Source organism: Labeo rohita, chromosome 8 (assembly GCF_022985175.1).
Source record: "Labeo rohita strain BAU-BD-2019 chromosome 8, IGBB_LRoh.1.0, whole genome shotgun sequence".
Classification (NCBI taxonomy): Eukaryota; Metazoa; Chordata; class Actinopteri; order Cypriniformes; family Cyprinidae; genus Labeo; species Labeo rohita.
In genome coordinates this window covers 4064013-4084276 of record NC_066876.1, presented here as the reverse complement: position 1 = coordinate 4084276, position 20264 = coordinate 4064013, and the positions used below count along the sequence as shown (strand labels likewise).

The following is a 20264-nucleotide window of genomic DNA, read 5'->3' as shown; positions in this document are numbered from 1 at the left end:
TACTAATAACAATAAAGAAAAAAAAAGAAAAATTGCAACAACTTAAAAAAAAAAACAAATTCAAGAGAAAATATTAAAAGAACTAATTCAAACTATTGCTAAAACTATCTGAAGTAAAACTGGTTTGCAATAAACATGCCAATGACATTTTAACTAAAATAACTAAACCAATTTATATATATATATATATATATATATATATGTATATATATAAATTGCATAATAGGCCAAAAGCTTCTAAGAATGGGATCAGATCCTTTTTGATATACTAAATTTGAAAGTTTTTTTTTTTTTTAATCTCTAAATGAAACACTTTCTTTCAATGAAATCTAGACAGTAACACAACAAATGAAAGTTTATAATGAAAAATGATCAATTAAATAAAATAAGTCAATGTTGTTCTACAAATCGTGTTTACTTTGTAAAAGTAGTCCCTATGTGACCGACAGCAGCTCTAGTTACAGTGTGCTGTTCCTGTGGGAGGATCAGTGAAATCAGGATTCAGCTGGACTAGTTTCACTGGTTTCACTCCACTTAGTATTCAACAGGCACTAGTGAAACCAGCAGAATGAGCAAATTATGGTAGATTTCGGTTATGATTAAAAAGTACGCAAAAACAAACTACCAAAACCCAATCTGGCCTACAATCAACACAACAGTATGGCAACTTCAACACGGCCGGATAAAGAACAGGGTGTTTTCAGATGTATCAGTGATGAACATGGCAACAGAGAAAGACAAGAGACCCCTGTAAGTTCTTCTTAAAGTGTTTTGCAGTTCATCTATACTCTTTTAAACTTTTGTATGCTTTTTCATTTTTAAAAGGCCAGTGTCTCTGTCTTTGTTGCTCTTTCTGTGTCTTCACAATAAGGTGAGGCTTCCCCTTTCCAGAAAGCTGTGTTATGCAGTAGGTGGTGTACCATATCAGATGACCAACATTGCTATGGGTTTTTCTCTACAGATCTTTCTGTTAGATGTAGTGCAGGTAAGAATCTGCATTTTCTCATCTTTGGCTGAACTGTAGTCCAAAGATGGCTTAACAAAGATTTATACGGTCAAATACATTCTTACCACAGACAATCATTACTTGCATTTGCCATATTGTCATCAACTTCAGTCAGTGTTCTGTGTATTTAGTCTTGATCTAATAATTATTTCAGTTTAAAGTCAGCATGAAAACATGCACAACCAATTTTACTCCCATAATGTTTTGTATGTGAATGTGAAAAAAAGATGGAAAAAGGTGTAGGCCAGGACTTTATTTTAATCACCTGGAATTGACTGGATCATGTAAGTGCCTGAATCATACCAGGATAGCTAAAATAATACCTAAAAATTACATTAGCCAGGGGTGGTAATTTCAGAAATGCAGCAAGTTACTACATTTTGATACAATATTATGTACACAATTGTTTTTTTCCACTTGGAATAACCAAGGTTTATAATACCTGGAAAAAGCTAATAATGGAAAAATGTAAGCCTGCTTCACACTTTTTGGAGGGACCTGCCAAAACATCTACTACAATATAATGAGAGATTTGTTTAAAGGGGTCATCGGATGATGATTAAAAATTCTCAATGGTTGTGTAAAACAACACCCTTTTTACCTTGACAAAATGAGCTCTGCAAAAATCAACCCATTCTAAGGGGTTGTTCCTTTAAATGCAAATGAGCTCTGGTCGCCCCGCCCCTCTCTTCTCTCTGTGGAGTGACGAGTTTACTGTTTACTTTAGCCACATTTGCCGCGTTTACCCGCTAAACTTGCTAACTAGCACATTATTAGGAAAGGCAATCGCAAAGATACATAAAAAAAAAAAAAAAAAACCTTATACTCACTTCTGCTGTAAGTGAAGCTGGATCACTAATGATTCGCGTGAACATAGACGGATATATGTAGATTAGGAGGTGCATTTCCATCACAAACAAACATAATCCACTGCATCTTCAGCGGCTCAGATGTCGGGAATAAGTGACGACCACTATGTTCATTATTACATCCAGAAACACAACACCTCAATCTGAGATATTGTTGTCTAACTTACATCCCTGCTCCAGCATCGAAACAATGGAGGTCGGACTGTTACAGCTGATCTGAGGTAAAACACTCATGTCAATCAACTATCTTGGGAGCGGCCTCTGTTGGTGTAAAGGCACACCGACAGGCATCTGAGAACGGCTTGATTTGAAAAAGGGGACATTATTTTTACAGATCAATTAAAAACCACTGCAAGGATTTTTATCATTATAGGGTAGATTTGTACATATACACCAACACACATTAATGTTCAAATAACATGAAAAAGTGAACTTAGCATCCGATGACCCCTTTAAAACTGCTAATTTTGAATGGCCGTCAATGGAGAAAAAGGATTTTCATATTTTAAGGGGAGGGTAGTAGCACTTTGCACTAAAAGACCAGGAAAGAGCACTATCCAAATAAACCCATTTTGATTTATGTCTGAGATTTTTTGCATAGAAGCGTTTAATCTCAGCAATCTTATCTGCCATATACATTCCCACATTTACCCTCATTTCTCTGTTTTGCTCTTGTTTGGTGTGCAGATAGAGGCTTTTTCTGTATCTTTGATTCTGTTCATCAGTCATGCCTGGGATGCCGTGACTGATCCCATTGTTGGCTATCTAGTGAGCAGCAGTAGCTGGACCCAAATCGGCAGACTCCTTCCATGGTGGGTGGTAAGACTTTGAGACATGAATAATATGACATATTTAAAAAAATTGCCCAGACCTGTTTTGTTTGGATTTGTTAAAGATATGAGTTTCCATTAAGGTATTGAAAAGTATTGAGACCCTTTTCATAAACCAAGAGGATGCATCTTGGTAGTACGTTTTTATATATGTGGGCGATTCTACAGAATTGGTTCAAAGAAAAAAAAAATGTATGCAAATTGTATAATATCCAAGGAACACATTTCTAGTAGTTATTTCTCATATTGTATTTTCAGAAAGTTTTGGAATATTTGTCTTCTCCCCAAATTTGTAACTACCGAAACATAGTAATATATAAATCAAGAAGCGTTATATTGACCTATTAAGATTTTGCTGACATCCTCCTTGTAAATATATATATATATATATATTTTTTTATTTTATTAAAACGTTTTCAGAGGTAAATCAATAACAATTACAATTACACATATAAAAACTAAATGTTATGGAATAACACAGATTTTTCATACTTTTGAACACATTTACCTCGAAATGATGGGGCCTATCTACTCAACATGTAACTATGAGAGAGGGGGACACAGGAATATTTCCTGATCATAAATGTAGGGGTGTAGTTAAAATCAGTCTCAGCCATTGGACTAAAACATACACTGTTTCGGTAGTGACGTAAAATGCGGGACACTTTTTTTTTTTTTTTTTACAAAGAAAATATAAAATAAATATATCTTTTAACTTCACTTTTTTACTAAATCAAAAACATATCTTTAAAAAATAAATAAATAACATTAAATGTTTCATAAGTAGAAATTTAGTAGTTAGGGTTTGTGACAGCCACCGCCTAACTGGAAGTACCCAATAAATGATGATTTTATATATGTTGAGCTTACTGACATTTTAAATATTATTGTGGGTTTCAATAGATAATAAAAGGATCTTAGTGAAGATCTAAGATTTGAATACTTAAATGCTTTTTAAATGAGTTATTTTGGTTGTGGGACATCAGTTTGCACCAATTTCTGTGGAATTTCTGTAGAATGGTCCATATATGATGGCCCAATTTCTGTATGGCCCATATATGTGTATATATAAATATAAATATAAATACAAATATGTTTGTGACATAAATATAAATGTTTAGTCTCCCCGCTGGCAGCAGCAGCGAGCACAAGTGCCTTCACGGCTGCAGGAAAAGATCCACATTCATTCGCACACAATAGGCTAAAGCTTGCAAAACTCCGGGAAAAGTAATTACCATGAATGTGTAGGAGGGAAATAAGGACATTGAGGAAATGAATTATTAATAAAGTAGTGTTTTCAGATCCAGTGTCGCAAAGATGATGATCCTGACTCACCATTTGCTCATTGGACCCGCCTTTAGAGAGAAATGCATTTTATAGTGAAAGAGTTTTTGTTTTCGATTTGAATTTTTTTTTGTTTTAAAGTAGTAAAGTAATAATGTAAAGCTTTCTATAGATATATTTATCCAGACTAAAAGTTGTGAGTGCATGTAAATAAAATTAAACCATTTACAGTTCCGAATGATTACGCTTATCTTTATGAGCAAAGATTGCGGTGTATTTTAAGTTTTTTTGTAAGATTGTGCTGGCGCCTCAATGTCCTGCAAAGCGCATTTAGCTTCCACTCTCCAACAAACGATTGTATGCGCATAATAGCGTGCATTTATCTAATTAATCGTTATCTTAAAACAACATTGTGAAATGCTTGAAGATTTTATTTTAGGCAAGTCGTGATGATTTGAGAAGGCAAAATTAATCAAACATAGGCTGTGATCAGCTCACTGCCTGCCTCTGGCCGCTTGGTCGTTACGTTAAAAAGCAAAAAGCTTAATGTAACAAACCAAAAATGTTCCAAACGTATTTCTAAATTAACTTAAAATTAAAGGAAAAGAAATATAACCATGTTCCTATTAAAAACAAAACTGAGCCATTTCAGTGGATGCAACAGTGTAGGTTAATGGGAAAGAGAGAGAAAAGACTCGGGCTCCAGTTGGACTCGGGCTGGTAATTTTGATGAGCCGTCAGACAAGGGCTGGGTGAATTTATGCAACAAATGTTTGTTTAATATTTACCGTTCTGATTTTGGCTACTTTCTTATTTCTTATTTAACTGCATAATTTATTTGATTTGATTTACTTTAGTGTTTTGTAGGCTAAAATAAACACGCAGGTTTGTTATGTTTCAAAATTACATATATACATATACATATATATATATGTGTGTGTGTAATTTTGAAACATAACAAACGTGCATGTTTATTTTAGCAGTTGGTCCATTACCACTACTGAAAAAATCTGCCATCATCACAGCCCTAATCTCCAATTCACCTTTATAAAAGTTTACCCTGTTATAGTTTACTTTTATAGTCCATTTACATTTTTACTAAATAAACAAATAAATCAATAAATAAGCTTTTACACATTTATGCTTTTAAACCACCTGGCCTCTGCACTGTAAGCGCACTTCCTGTTTGTTTTTACACACTGATGTATGAGTCATAATTATTGTGACAGACAGTATACCACAAATGTTGTTTACAGACATTAAAGGGACAGTTCACCCTGAAATGAAAACTACTCCATGATTTACTCAACCTCAAGCCGTCCTAGGTGTATACGACTTAATTCTTTCCGATGAATACAATCAGGCCTTCCGAAGTGAATTGATATGCGTTGTGTTAAAAAATTGGGTGCGATTGAATTCGTCTGAAAGAAAAAAGTCAAATACACCTAGGATGGCTTGAGGGTGAGTAAATCATAGGGTCAGTTTCATTTTTGGGTGAACTACACCTTTAAGCTGAAAACATTACATCCTATTCAAGTGTTGAAAATGTAATGTCTCTGAAGTGAAGTCTCCTGCTTTTCCCTGCTTGATGTGACTAATCTGGTTGTTCCTGTCTCAGGACTGTGCTGTCAATGCCATTGGCTATTCTCGCTTACATCTTCCTTTGGTTCATCCCCCACAATGCCATGAGCTCAGCGTTCAGCGTGTCCTGGTACCTAACCATCAGCTGTCTTTTCGAGACCTTCATGAGTGTATGACTTCCTTTCTTATTCTCTCAATCGCTAACATATGGCCTGTCCTTTTACCATCTGATGCTTTTTATGTAACAGCCAAATTAGCCGGCTTCCATTAGCGGCACTCTAGTGTTCATTATTGAGGTCAAATGGCTGTTACATCACAGCTTCCCCCGCACGTCTTTCATGTGCTGTGCTGTTCTCTGACTCGCTCAAAGTGAACGTTCTGCTCCCTGCAGTGCTACAGTGTTCCATATACATCCCTCAACATGTTTCTGGGAGGAGATCAGCAAGACAGAGACTCTGCCACAGCTTACAGTGAGAACTCTTTAATCGTCAGCTCTCACATATTCAAACACTGTCATCATTTTTACTCGTAATCACACTGTTTCAAAAAAATGTGACGTTTTTCTATGGAACACAAAAGGAGAAATTCTGAGGAAATACTACATAAAAAAAGAGCAGTCAGCACACGCTTCACACATTCCCCTTCTCTGTTCCGCAGAAAAATCTCATACAGGTTTGAAACAACATGAGAGTGAGTTTTACTCTTTTTACTATTTTATTCATTGTTTGTTTTGCTATAGATTTTTACGCCTCTTAGAGTATTATGTTACTAGCTTAGTAACATTAACACATTGTCGCAGTGTCGTTACTGTTAACTAAAACTATTACAAATGTTTAATTAATTAAAATATAGCTGAAACAAACAAAAATGTATTTATTTATTTGATGAAAAATGTTAACTAAAAAAAAAGCTTTACAAAAATTTAGATACATTGCCAACCAACTGAAATAAGTATAATTTAAAGTACTAAAAACACTAAAACCTCAAATAAATTAAAGCTAAATTTAAATATTTTTACAAACTAAAAAAAAATATCAAGCACATTGCAAAATTATTAAAACAAATTAAAATTAAAATGAAAACTGACAATATAAAAATAAGAGCTAATTCAAAATATTTATAAATATTTTATTGTATATAATGATGCTAAAAAGAACACTAATTGTTTGGAAACAATTATCTCCTAACCCTGTGTCATAAATCTAGTGCCTGATTATAAAAAATTTATGATGTCATATTAACTATGTAAATATAACCATTAATATATTCTGAAATTATATACTATTACATATAACTGTACATATATAAAGCAATTGAATGTGAATTTAAATATTTATTATTTTTATTATTATTATACCGCTAGCACGTTAATCTGTTTGTTTAATACATCTCATATTACCTTTGATCAAATAATAATGCAAATAATAGAATGCAAAACAACACGGCTGTAATGTACACTATCATTTACAGCAGGGGTGGCGAACTCCGGTCCTGCAGAGTTCAGCTCCAACCCTAATTAAAACTCACCTGCCTGTTGCTTTCTAGTAACCCTTCAGACCTTGATCAGCTTGATCAGGTGTGTTTGATTAGGGTTGAAGCAAAACTATGCAGGGCTGTGGCTCTTCAGGACCGACGTTCGCCACCACTGATTTAAAAGACTGTCAGCAGTAAGGTTTACATTTGAAAGAAATTAAAACCGTCAAGGCTGCATTAAGTGGATCAAAAGTAATGAATTTTACATATTTACAAAAGTATCAATTTCAAATTCTAAAGGATTATGTGACTGATATGGAAGCCCCTTTTTTTATAAAAAAATAAAAAAATAAAGGCATTGTGGCTTTTTATCTAACAATTCTGACTTTTTTCGCAGGATTGCGGGATACAAACTCGCAAATCTGACTTATAAACTCATAATTGTGAGTAATAAAGTTAGAATTGCATGATATATAATCGCAATTGTGAGTTATAAAGTCTTAAAAAGTCTATAAAAAGAATTGCAAGATATAAACTTACAATTCTGAGTTTTTTCAGAATTGTGATACAAACTCACAATTCTGATGTTACAGATATTATAAACTCGCAATTGTGAGTTATAAAGTCAGAACTGCAAGATATAAACTCAGAATTCTGACTTCATTCTTAGAATTGCCTGATACAAACTCGCAGTTCTGACTTCAGAGATATAAACTCACAATTCTGACGTTTTTTCAGAATTGTGTGATACAAACTCGCAATTCTGACTTTAGAGACAGAAACTCATAATTGTGAGTAATAAAGTTAGAATTGCATGATATATATTCGCAGTTGTGAGTTATGAAGTCAGAACTGCAAGATATAAACTCAAAATTCTGATTTTTTTTTCAGAATTGTGTGATACAAACTCAAAATTCTGACTTTTTTCTTGGAATTGCGTGATACAAACTCACAAATCTGACTTTAGAGATATAAACTCATAATTGTGAGTTATAAAGTCAGAATTGCAAGACATAAACTCACAATTCTGACTTTCTTTTTCAGAATTGTGTGATAAAAACTCACAATTGCAAGAAATAAAGACAAAATTGCAATTCTGATTTTTTTTTTTTTTTTTGCAAATGCGAGTTTGCAAGTCTTGCAAGTTTAAAAATCACACAATTCTGAGAAAAAAAAAAAACTAACTTGTGAGTTTATATCTTGTCATTCTGACTTCATAACTCGCAATTGCAAGTTTATATCACACAATTCTAACTTGTCTGCGAGATTTCACAGACAAGGCTTAAGCCTAGTCCCAGACTAAAACATAAGTCTGAGCTGTTTCAACTGAAAGAAACTTGCATTGATTGATCTTAAAATATATCAATGCTTTTGTTTTGTCTTAAGATGGATACCAGTAATGTTTTTTTTCTAAGGCACGTTTAGAAAAGTTACTTAAATGTCCTAAATTGAGCTATGGCCTAATCCTGGTTTAGCCTAAGCACTGTCTGTGAAATATATAACTGCCTATATAACTGCCTATAACTCAAAATTGTGAATTTATATCTATAAAGTCAGGATTGCGAGTTTGTATCACGCAATTCTAAGAAAAAAGTCAGAATTGTGAGTTTATATCTTGCAATTCTGACTTTATAACTCACAATTGTGAGTTTATATCTATAAAGTCAGAATTGCGAATTTATATCACACAACTCTGAAAAAAGGAATTGTAAGTTTATATCATACAGTTCTGAGAAAAAAAGTCAAAATTGTGAGTTTATATAAAAATTTAAAAACGTAATTGCGACTTTTTGTCTCACAATTCTGGCTTTTTTTGCAAGTTATAAATTCAGAATTGTGAGACAAAAAGTCGCAATTTTTATTTTTTATTCAACGGTGTAAACGGGCTTCCATACACTGAAGACTGGAGTAATGATGCTGAAAATTCAGCCTTGCATCACTATACATTAAAAGTTATTTTAAAGTGTAAAAAATGAATATTTCACAATATTACTGTATTTTAAATTATATGAATGCAACCTCATTGAGCATAAAAGACTTCTTTCAAAAGCACAGGGTTCCCACACCTTGGTTAACTTCAAATTCAAAGACCTTTCAATGACTTTTCAGGTTCAATACCCTCAAATTTAAGGACTTAATGTGGAGACACATTTTAAGTGAGAGCAAAGTTACATCGTGTTACCTTGTAAGATACAATAGTTATAGTGGTCATGTGTCAAACACAACTATGCAAAAAGCTGTTTGTTTTTTTTGTTTTGTTTTGTTTTTTGCTTATTTTTTTGGCCATATGACAGAGATCTGATAATCTATTTGTCGTATTTCAGTTTTGCATAAAACTGAAGAATATCCGGTACATCCTACCCTGTATTCTAAACTTATCTGATATTAACTTTTGCATGGATTTTTTTGAAAGGAGCTTAGGCTCATGTAATGTTAAGTGAACATAACACATAAATGTGTGTCACTAATGTAAATCAAGCAAGCTAGTATGCATAGGCCACAAAGTGTTGGCAAAATAACACATTAGTGGACTGGAGGGAATAATATGGATTTTTTTTTTTTTTTTTTTCAGAAAATTTCTTGCACAAATAAATTCAAGCAACATTTGAATGATAGTGTATTCCCAAAAGATCGCCTGTTATACAATACAGCCCACTTCATTAGTGTTAATACATTGTAACAGAAAGAACTGATGCTCTACATGCTACAGTTACAAACAGAACTCAATCGTTTAAACGAGGTTTGTGTGAGGCACACAGTTGCCACCTACACAGATCGTTCCAAATCAGTCATTTACAATGTTCCATTTTAGTTAGAATGCTGTCTTATAAGACAGCTGCCCATTTAGGCAGTAGACAGCTCACTAGTTTTTGAAACAGAGCCACTGTAACCTATTATTACACTGCCAACACTAAAAAAAAAAAAAGAGAGAGAGAGAGAGAGAGAGAGAAGAAATCAATCCAAGCAGGAAGTGTATGGTGGCTGAGCAGTAGTTGGTATTATCAGCTGCTGTATGATTGTATGCACATCTGTCTCACCCTCTTTCTGTCAGGGATGAGTGTGGAGGCGTTTGCTATGCTGATGGCGGCTGTGATTCAGGGTCAGGTGCTGTGGGTGTATAACAAAGACAGAGATCAAGCTTGTCTGAACGTGGACCAAACACCGGATCTCCCACACAGCACAGCGCTGCGCGAAACTGTAACACGAAAACACCCACACACCAACATCACACTTTAAAATACTGAGTAATGCAAATGTTCTGATGTTACTCGCTTGCCTTGGAAAGCATTACTTGTAATACTGCTCATACCTAGACATCTGAACAAAAGCTATAAAAAAAGGATTTTAACCTTGGGGTGTAATTTTGGTTCTGTGTAGTGTGTCAATTATACAATTACTTTCAATCTTTTAAAAGCAATTTGCAGATTTATTTGGTGCCTCAGGGACTGTTAGTCTGTGGCGTCATGTGAAATTACACTCTGACATGTAATCCAACTTTTAAGTCTTGTAATCTACCTAAGACATTGTTTGGAACCACAGTAGCAAGTTTCTTATATGTAGACTGGTTAGTACACTTTTTTGCAATCTGAGACTGTTTGCATATGCACTTATTGTACATTTATGTCTGTGTTTCCCATCAGAGAACAGCCTTTATGATATCAGCACTGGTCATGAGCGCTCTCTTCTTTGTTTGTTGTATGGTGCTGTTCCTGGGGGTCAAAGAACAAAGAGGTGCGCCATACATTTTTATACAGATAAGATTCATTTGTCAGATTTCCTGAATATATTACTGAACATGAGGGTTTGTTGAGGACCCTTATTAGCTTAACAATAGCTTAATGGTAGGGTACATTTTGGATGTGTATCCACAGAACAATATGGGTTTGAACAGTAGTGAATAAATTATGTTTTTTTTAGGACTCTTAACAACATTTTAAAAGAATATGGCTTTGAACAAATCTTTGAATAAAATCTTGTTTTTTGTTTTGTTTTTGTTTTCCTAGATTGCCTTAATTTAGAGTATGAGACTCCCTTGAACTGAATTGAAGAATAAAACCTTTTTGTTTTGTTTGTTTTGCCAGATTCCCTGAATTTAGAGCACAAGACTCTTAACAGGATTTAACAACAATATGGCTTTGAAATGCAGTGAATTGACTAACAAATAAAACTTTTTTTGTTTTGTTTTTGTTTGTTTTGTTTTGCCAGATTCCCTGAATATGCACGGCCATTTAATAGTTTGGGATCAGTAGGATTTTAGAAAGTTTTTTATACTAATCAAACAGAGAAAAAAAAGTAAAATATTATTGCTGTTTTAAAAAAAAATAACAGTTTTTATTTTAATATACTTTAAAGTATAATTTGGGCAAACCCAGCATTATGGATGTGACATTTTGTGTTATGGATGTGACATATAAATGCTTAGAGAATGTATGTGTTACCAATATACCGAACCATCTGTTTATATTTTAATAAACCCTTGTTGATAGAGTCTAAACACGCATAAATCTATGCACGAGTTTTCTTTGTTAAAAAAGGGAAATAATCATGCTTTATAAATGTGACAAAAAAGGATAGTTACTTTGTAGAAATTCTGCAAATTAAAATGCACAAACCAGATGCAATAATACCCAGAAAATCACCTTTAAAGTTGTCCAAATGAAGCTCTAACTAATGCATATTACTAATCAAATATTAAGTTTTAATATATTTACAGTAGGGCTTTTACTAAATATCTTCATGAAACATGATCTTTACTTAATGATTTTTGGCATAAAAGAAAAATCAATAATTTTGACACATGCAATATATTTTTGGCTATTGCTACAAATATACCCCAGCAATTTAAGACTGGTTTTGTGGTCCAGGGTCACATATTACTGTTACTTTATTTTATTGTGTCTATTTTATAAGAAATATGTACTGTTATGGATGTGACAAGACTGAAAATAGCACTTTCCAGACTATGGAAAATAAAAAATAAAATAAAATAAAATAAAAATGCTTTAAAAACTTTAAGTGAGACCTCATATGGGTATTTGAACCACCAAATGTTGACATCTGTGCTATCAGTATAAAAAACTTTTGGTAAAAACTTTTTTTCCATGGTAAGGTTGATATTTGCATGGAATTACCCATTTATTCCTGTGAAGCAAAGCTTAAAATTCAGCATCATTACTCCAGTCTTCAGGGTCACATGATCCTTCAGAAATCATTCTAATATGCAAATGATAATCAATGTTGGACGCAGATGTGCTGCTTAATATTTTTTGTGACCAGTGATACATTTTTCAGAATTCTTTGATAAATAAAAAGTTTAAAAGAACAGTGTTTATTTAAAATAGAAATTTTGTGTTAACATATACACTACTATTCAAAAGTAAGGGTCAGTAAATTTTATTTCTTTTTTAAGAAATGAATACTTGTATTCAGCAAGGATGTGTTAAATGGACGAAAAGTGATAAAAAAGACTTATTTTTGTTAGAAATGATTTCTATTTTGAATAAATGCTGTTCTTTTTAACTTTTTATTCACCAAAGAACTCTGAAAAAATATCAGTTTCCAAAAAAAAATATTAAGAATATTAAGCAGCACAACAGTTTGCAACATTTATAAATCAGCATCTGAAGGATTGTGTGACACTGAAGGCTGATGTAAATAAAGTGCTGCGTCACAGAAATAAATGATATGTTAAAGTATATTAAAATAGGAAGCCAATATTAGAAATTGTAATAATATTTCACAATATTACTGTTTTTTATGTATTTTTATTCAAATAAATACAGCCTTGATGAGCATAAGAGACTCCATTAAAAACATTAAAAACCTTACTGATCCCAAACATTTGATCGGCAGTGTATCCTTGAACATTAGGGTTTACTGAGGACTCTTAACAATATGAAATTTGAACTGTAGTGAAGTGATTGTTTACCAAGATATTTATTTATTTATTTATTTTTTGCTAGATTCCCTGAATATATTATTGAGCATGATGGTTTGTTGAGGACTCTTAACACTACAAAAATAACTTTACAGTAGGCTACATTTTGGACGTTTATCAGGCAGTGAACCAGTATGTGTTTGAACTATTGTGAACTCATTGTTTACGAATAAAATCCCACCAAACAAGCTCTTAACTCTTCACCAGTTCGGTGTCAAATTTCAAAGCTTTGTAAAGATGTATTGTTGTTTCTCTCTCTGGCTCCTGTAGGGCCTCTCAGTGGTCAGAGTCACATGAACACTACATACCTGAACGCTGTGAAGAAGCTGATTGGCCATGCGTCATACCAGCATCTGGTCCTGGGCTTCCTCTTCTCCACTTTAGCTTTTCAGGTCAGATTTCTGGTGTACTTATAAAGTACATGTAAAATGTTTACATGCAATTAAAATATTAAAAACTTTTTGAGATTGTGTAATGCAGGGGTGCCCAAACTCGGTTCCGGGGGGCCAGTGTCCTGCAGAGTTTAGCTCCAACCTCAATTAGACACACCTGAACCAGCTAATCACGCTCTTACTAGGGATACTAGAAACTAGTGTTGCACGAAATACCAGTACTTAAAAAGTGTCGTGATACCCTGCTTTTAAAAACGGTACGATTCCGCATTTTACTAGTACCGGTATTGTAAGAATGTATTTTAATAAGAGCTGTATTTCTGTGTGTCTGTGTTAGTGAATGGCGCAGACGCACAGTTTTGTTTACATACGCATGACGCTTGTATATAATAAATTAATTCTTTATCAAATCTAATTATCTTTTATAAATTCATTAGACATGCTTTTGATTATTAAAATGCAATGAAATGATTAAAACAGAATCCAGAAAATTAATGGACTCCCAAACAAAACTGAATTTGAGAAAAATAATAAAACGTATTTCATAGAGCCTTAAAAAATTATTTTTTGTTAAACTTTTAATAAATTGCTGTTAAATTCTGCAAGTTTCATGATTTCAATTAAACATTAGATTAGATTCAATTAGACAGGCTTTTTGATATATATATATATATATACATATATACACTACCGTTCAAAAGTTTGGGGTCAGAACATTTTTATTGTTTCTTTTTTTTTTTTTTTTTTTTTTTTTTTTAAGAAATTAATACTTTTATTCACCAAGGATGTATTAAGTTAATAATTAAAAGTTTATTATAAGTTAATAATAAATAATTTACATTGTTATAAAATATTTATATTTTGAATAAACACTGTACTTTTTAAACTTGTTATTCAAAAAAAAAAAAATCACAGGTTCCAAAAAATATTTGGCAGCACAACTGTTGATATTATCCAACACTGATCATTCTAATAATAAATCCGCATATTAGAATGACAGGAATCAATTCATCACAGGAATAAATTCTATTTTAAAGTATGTTAAAATAAAAAACATTATTTTATATTGTAAAAACATTTTGCAATATTACTGTTTTTTTTTTTTCTATATTTTTAATCAAATAAACGCAGCCTTGATGAGCATAAGAGACTTCTTTAAAGACTATTACAAGTCTTACTGACCCCAAACTTTTGAACGGTAGTGTATATTTTTTTATGTAACCATTAAAATAGAGTCTAGAAAAAATAAAATGTAATTTAGGAAAAAATAAAACAGATTTCATAGGGCCCTCTTTATTTCAGTTGTGTCTTTGTTTTATTGTAGTTGTCCTTTAGTTTGTCACTTGCATCTAGGTTCTTATTATTAATAACAAAGATAATATAACAAAAACATGACTATGTCATGATATAAATTGTTGTTGTGAAATAAAATTACTATATCATGAAATAAGATTTGGCTTTATCCTTTAAGCTAACTTACCAATATCTCTGCATACCTGTAGGCTCAGTAGTTGTTCACCATAATCCTGTGCAGTGGCACTGGCATGTGATTACTATTATTTTATTATTTTTTAAACAGGAGATGAAATGCTTTGTTTCAATAGATACCTATGAATCCATTCGGATCATCTATTATTCAATTACTTTTCTTGTTGTTCTATGTTTTTTCGTAGTATCGGTTTAGTTGTAGTATCGTGATATTTTAGTCAGGTATCATATCGAAGACAAAATTTTGGCATCGTGACAACACTACTAGAAACTTCCAGGCAGGTCTTGAGGCAAGTTAAAGCTAAACTCTGCAGGACACCGGCCCTCCAGGACTGAGTTTGGGCACTCCTGGTGTAATGGATAAAAACAAAATGCTTATTTGAAAGCTAGGCACTGACTAACAGCAAATAATTTCATTTTTATATAAGAGTGCTTCAATAATGCTTGCTGACATTGCTGAAAATCTTTTTGGGTTCATTTCCAGATGTCTTTGGGGAACTTCACATTGTTTTGCACTCATGTTGCTGGTTTAGGAGCTCAGTTCCAGTATCTCATGTTAGCTATACTGGTAAGTCTAGACCTGCAAATGTGGTAATTTTATAATCAAACTCAAAATGGTGCTGTGCAGTAACATAAACATTAGTTATTGTGTCACAAGTGTTACTATATACATATATTTTAGCACTACTTGAACACTTCATTGACCAATCAGCATCCATGACTGGACGTTTCTACTTCATAATCCATTATAAACTTTGATTTGCCAAAAACAGAATTAATTACACTAATGAAAAATGTTATAGCATGGTTTATGAGATTTTTAATTCCCTGGATGTCCTAATGTGTATACAGGTGTCTGCTACCATATCAGTGCCAATGTGGCAGATGATCCTTGTGCGGCTGGGCAAGAAAACTGCTCTTTTTATAGGTCTACCTGTAAGTTTCCTTGGTTTAAGAGTGATGCTAAAGAAACTGGTTAAAGAGGTCCTGGTGATGCACCCTAGTAGCTGAAATGTTGTAGACTCACACAAACTTGAGCTATCAATTTTGTTCCCACTGTAAAACCATTTAACATTTTTTCAAGGCAATCAATATGATATTTGCCTGTTTCTCTCCATAGCTCCTCATACCAGCACTGGTGGTCCTAGTTTCCATGTCAGAGAATTTTGCGACGTACATGGTCATGTGTGTTTTGGCTGGATCTAGTTTAGCAGCACTGTTCTTGTTACCATGGTGAGTAACAGTGAGACCTAGATCTGTCCACTTTACGCTGTTCATCTCTGCTAATCAGGCCAGCGTTCTCCAGCATTGAGAGTTTAGCACTTGGTGATCCATCGGTAAATCTTCAAATCAGTTTTATGTTGGACATTGCCATCACTTTTGCTATAATGCACTTGTTTAGTTACGCTGTCAGTTAAATTACTTTTAATGATTCATACACATCATACCCAATGAAGAGGTCATATATTTAGTGGTGTTTGCTAAAGCAAGCATCACTGCTTATACCAGAGAGTTAGGGAGTATAAACTAGTAAATGGGTCAATGAAATTATGCAATTTACTTGTCTGAATCTATTAATTTATTAAAATGCCATTCATACAAATCATGTTTTAAATATCAGTTTATGAAGAGTATGTTTTAACATGATTTTTTGGGTTGAACTTCAGAAGAAAAGCCTTTAAAAAAAGCCTCATTAAAACTGAAATTATGAAAATTACAACACTTTATTATTATGTAATTTATTCCTGTGATCAAAGCTAATTTTTCAGCAGAGAGATTATAGAATAAATTACAGAAATTAACACTTTTATTTAGCAGGGATGCTTTAAATGAATCGAAAAGTGATGATAAAGACATTTATAATGTCAAAAGATTTCTATTTCAGACATGCTGTTCTTCTGAACTTTTTATTCATTAAAGAAACCTGAAAAAAAAAAAAAATTCTACTGAGCTGTTTTTGAGCAGAAAATCAGAATATCAGAATGATTTCAGAAGGATCATGTGACTGGACTAATGATGCTAAAAATTCAGCTTTGAAATCACAGGAATAAATTACATTTTAAAATATATTCAAATAGAAAATAAATAAAATAATGAATAAATAGTGAAAATATTTCAAAATTTTACTGTTTTTGCTGTACTTTGGATCAAGGACTTTGGTGAGCAGAAGAAACTTCTTTAAAAACATTTTTAAAAATCTTACCGTTCAAAAACTTTCGACTAGTAGTGTGTGTGTGTGTGTGTATGTTGGTATGTATGTATTTTTATTTTATGGTTACACAACATTTTAGAGTGATAAACTATCACAGATAAATGACTAATAAATGTCCTTTAAAGGAGAAGTCCACTTCCAGAACAATAATTTACTCATCCCCTTGTCATCCAAGATGTTCATGTCTTTCTTTCTTCAGTCGTAAAGAAATTATGTTTTTTGAGGAAAACATTTCAGCATTTTTCTCCATATAATGGACTGATATGGTGCCCCGATTTTGAACTTCCAAAATGCAGTTTAAATGTGGCTTCAAACGATCCCAAATGCGGTTGTAAACGATCCCAGTCGAGGAAGAAGGATCTTATCTAGTGTAACGGTTATTTTAATAAAAATAATACAATTTATACACTTTTTAATGCCAAATGCTCATCTTGTCTTACTCTGCCTGGACTGTTTTTTTCCGGTTCATGACAGTTAGTGTATGTTGAAAAACTCCCATCTCATGTTCTCCCTCAACTTCAAAATCATCCTTTATCACTGTTTTACCTTTTTTGTTAAGGGTGTTTGATCTTCTTTGCATGTTCACTTTGCAAAGACTGTGTCGGTACTTCTGCAGCGATGTAGGATGATTTTGAAATGATTTTTGAAGTTGAGGGAGAAAATATGATGGGAGTTTTTCGACATACCCTAACTGTCTTGAGTCAGAATACACAGAGTTCAGGGAGAGAAAGACAAGACGAGCATTTGAGATTAAAAAGTATTTAAATTTTATTTTTTTTAAATGAAAATAACCGATCATTTCGCTACATAAGACCCTTCTTCCTCAGATGGGATCGTTTATAGCTGCATCTAAACTACATTTTGGAAGTTCAAACTCGGGGCACAATATCAGTCCATTATATGGAGAAAAATGCTAAAATGTTTTCCTCAAAAAACATAATTTCTTTACGACTGAAGAAAGAAAGACATGAACATCTTGGATAACAAGGGGGTGAATACATTATATGTGAATCTTTGTTTTGGAAGTGGACTTCTCCTTTAAACTAGATTTTTTAAACATTTCTCCTTTTCTTCATCTTGGACACTCTCATACTTCCACAAGCAAACAGGCATACAATTTTGCCTGCCAAATGATAAAATGGGTGACAAAATCTTACTGATTTACACAAAAATATGGAAGCACAGGAAATTGGGCCAGTAAGCAACACCCTAGAAATCCCACAGAAATGCACTTAAAACCACTCCGAACATCCTTACAAACACATAGCCTACTGCAAGTATGGTGCTTGTGAGTTTTGCACAGGGAAACATCAGTCACATTTCTTCAGAAAATGTAAAAACCTGGTTTGAATGCCTAAAATGCCTTGTTTTGCTGAGGTCAATGCTGCCAGATGTAGTGGATGAGTTTGCTGTTCAGAACCCGTCCTGCAAAGGCCTGGAGCCCCTGTTTTTTTCCTGCTCAAGGTTTTGCAACAAGCTTGGAGGAGGTCTGTCTGCTGCCATCTCCACTATGACACTACAGTGAGTCAGCACTCGCTCCTTCTAAGCGAATGTAATGCCTGATTTAAAGTGGCAGCTGGTCAGTTTTTTTTTTTTTTATAATACTGAGAACACTGGCACTATATTCAAGTATGATTGTTCAAGCTCTGTGTCCTGCAAGTTTTTAAACACTGTCTGAACAAACAAAATCAAGCTTATGTCTGTAGAAGCCTGAAATGTTTACTTTGATATATTTACACTAAGCAACGTGTTTTGTTGAAGCTTCACAGGATATAAAGCAGGTGCATGTAGTCACGCGGATGGAGTCGTCTTGGCACTGAAATTACTTCTGGCTCCCATTCCAATCACCTTTTTGCTGGTGGGTTTAGTGTTTTTCTATCTGTATCCAATCAACGAAGCACGTCGGAAAAAGATTCAACAAGATCTCGAAAACACAAGGTGGGATATACGAGTGTCAGCCAAAGCCCATATCTAATATGTAACTTATGAATGTTAATAATACTGTATTCTGTATTTTCTTTTGCTTTTCTAGGTCTAACACTGCCAGTTTAGAAGAGGAAAATGTTCCCATATTTCAACAAATCTATGACTCTAGTCAAAGTTTTATTGTTAAATCAAAGGCTAGAACAATATCTCATCTTAATGCCTGTCAGCCTTCTCAAAAACACTGCAACACAAGTGCTGATTCACATGTCAGGATGTCGGGTGCCAAGTCAGCAATCCAATTTCATAAATCAAAAACTTACCCAACATCACCAAAGCAATATAAATCAAGTGTGAAACTTAATGAATCAAGATTGAGTAAAATACATGAACGTGCACTTAAGTGTCAAGACATTCCAGATGAGAGGTCAAAAGTTACATGGGTGTAGATGTTTAAAACTGCAGAGTTTGCCATCAATGCATTAAGTACTTCACAAGCAAATATGTCTGTATGGAAATGCACAGTTAACTCCCTAAATAAACTCCCTGAATGTCAGATTTCCCCTTCTTTTATAGAATTTGTTGACATTGTTTTAGCATTTTGTAAATTATAATCAAAAACGGAAGGCTGGTAAGTAATATCATACAAACAAGCGTGCTTCTGAATATCAGTCCAAACAGCTGTGATTCGCTTTAGGCAGACGGCGTGGGAAATCACAACAACGCTGATATTCGCTACAAGTTCACTTTGAGTTAACATTTAGTAGCCTAACTTACATTGTAGCCACAATACTGTCACTTACTTCATCTGTTGCAAACAAAAGCAAAGCAGAGGCATGCTCTCTGAGAAATGAAGAGGAGTGGCGTTCCTGAGTCAGTGTTTTGAACGAATCGGTTGAGTAAACTGATTCAATGACTCGCTCATATGGACAATTGACGTAACCTGAAAAAGGAGTCATTAAAAATGCCTCACCACTAATGTAGACAGTTTGTCTGAAAGACGCAAACACAATTACAATATAATTTAATAATTAACATGCTTTAACCATATGAAAAAAAATAGGATGAGTTCTGCTGTTTCTAATATACTGTAAGGACAATAATACGTATTCCTTGTCACTAGGAGGCGATAGTGAAAAGTGAAAACGAGGAGGAAAATTCTTTGCAGTGGGCGTGGCTTGTGATTGTGGGTGGGCGTGGTTTGTAGCACTATGGGCGGGGTCTACTATACTTGGGGAACAGTAAAGGGTCATTCTATAATTAATATA

At 33.5% G+C, this 20264-nt stretch overlaps 1 protein-coding gene across 1 annotated transcript; it reads left to right on the top strand.

The window, feature by feature from the left end:
- The first annotated feature begins 548 nt into the window (after positions 1-548).
- Positions 549-19533, top strand: mfsd2al2 (major facilitator superfamily domain containing 2a-like 2). The gene is made up of 14 exons (XM_051118118.1): positions 549-750; positions 872-985; positions 2563-2687; positions 5608-5740; positions 5962-6040; positions 10096-10241; positions 10685-10775; positions 13252-13373; positions 15346-15429; positions 15714-15797; positions 15982-16094; positions 18451-18594; positions 18835-19011; positions 19106-19533. Exons 1-14 carry the CDS (start codon positions 661-663, stop codon positions 19443-19445), a joined length of 1842 nt encoding a protein of 613 aa, XP_050974075.1. The 5' UTR covers positions 549-660; the 3' UTR covers positions 19446-19533.
- The last annotated feature ends 731 nt before the right edge of the window (positions 19534-20264 follow it).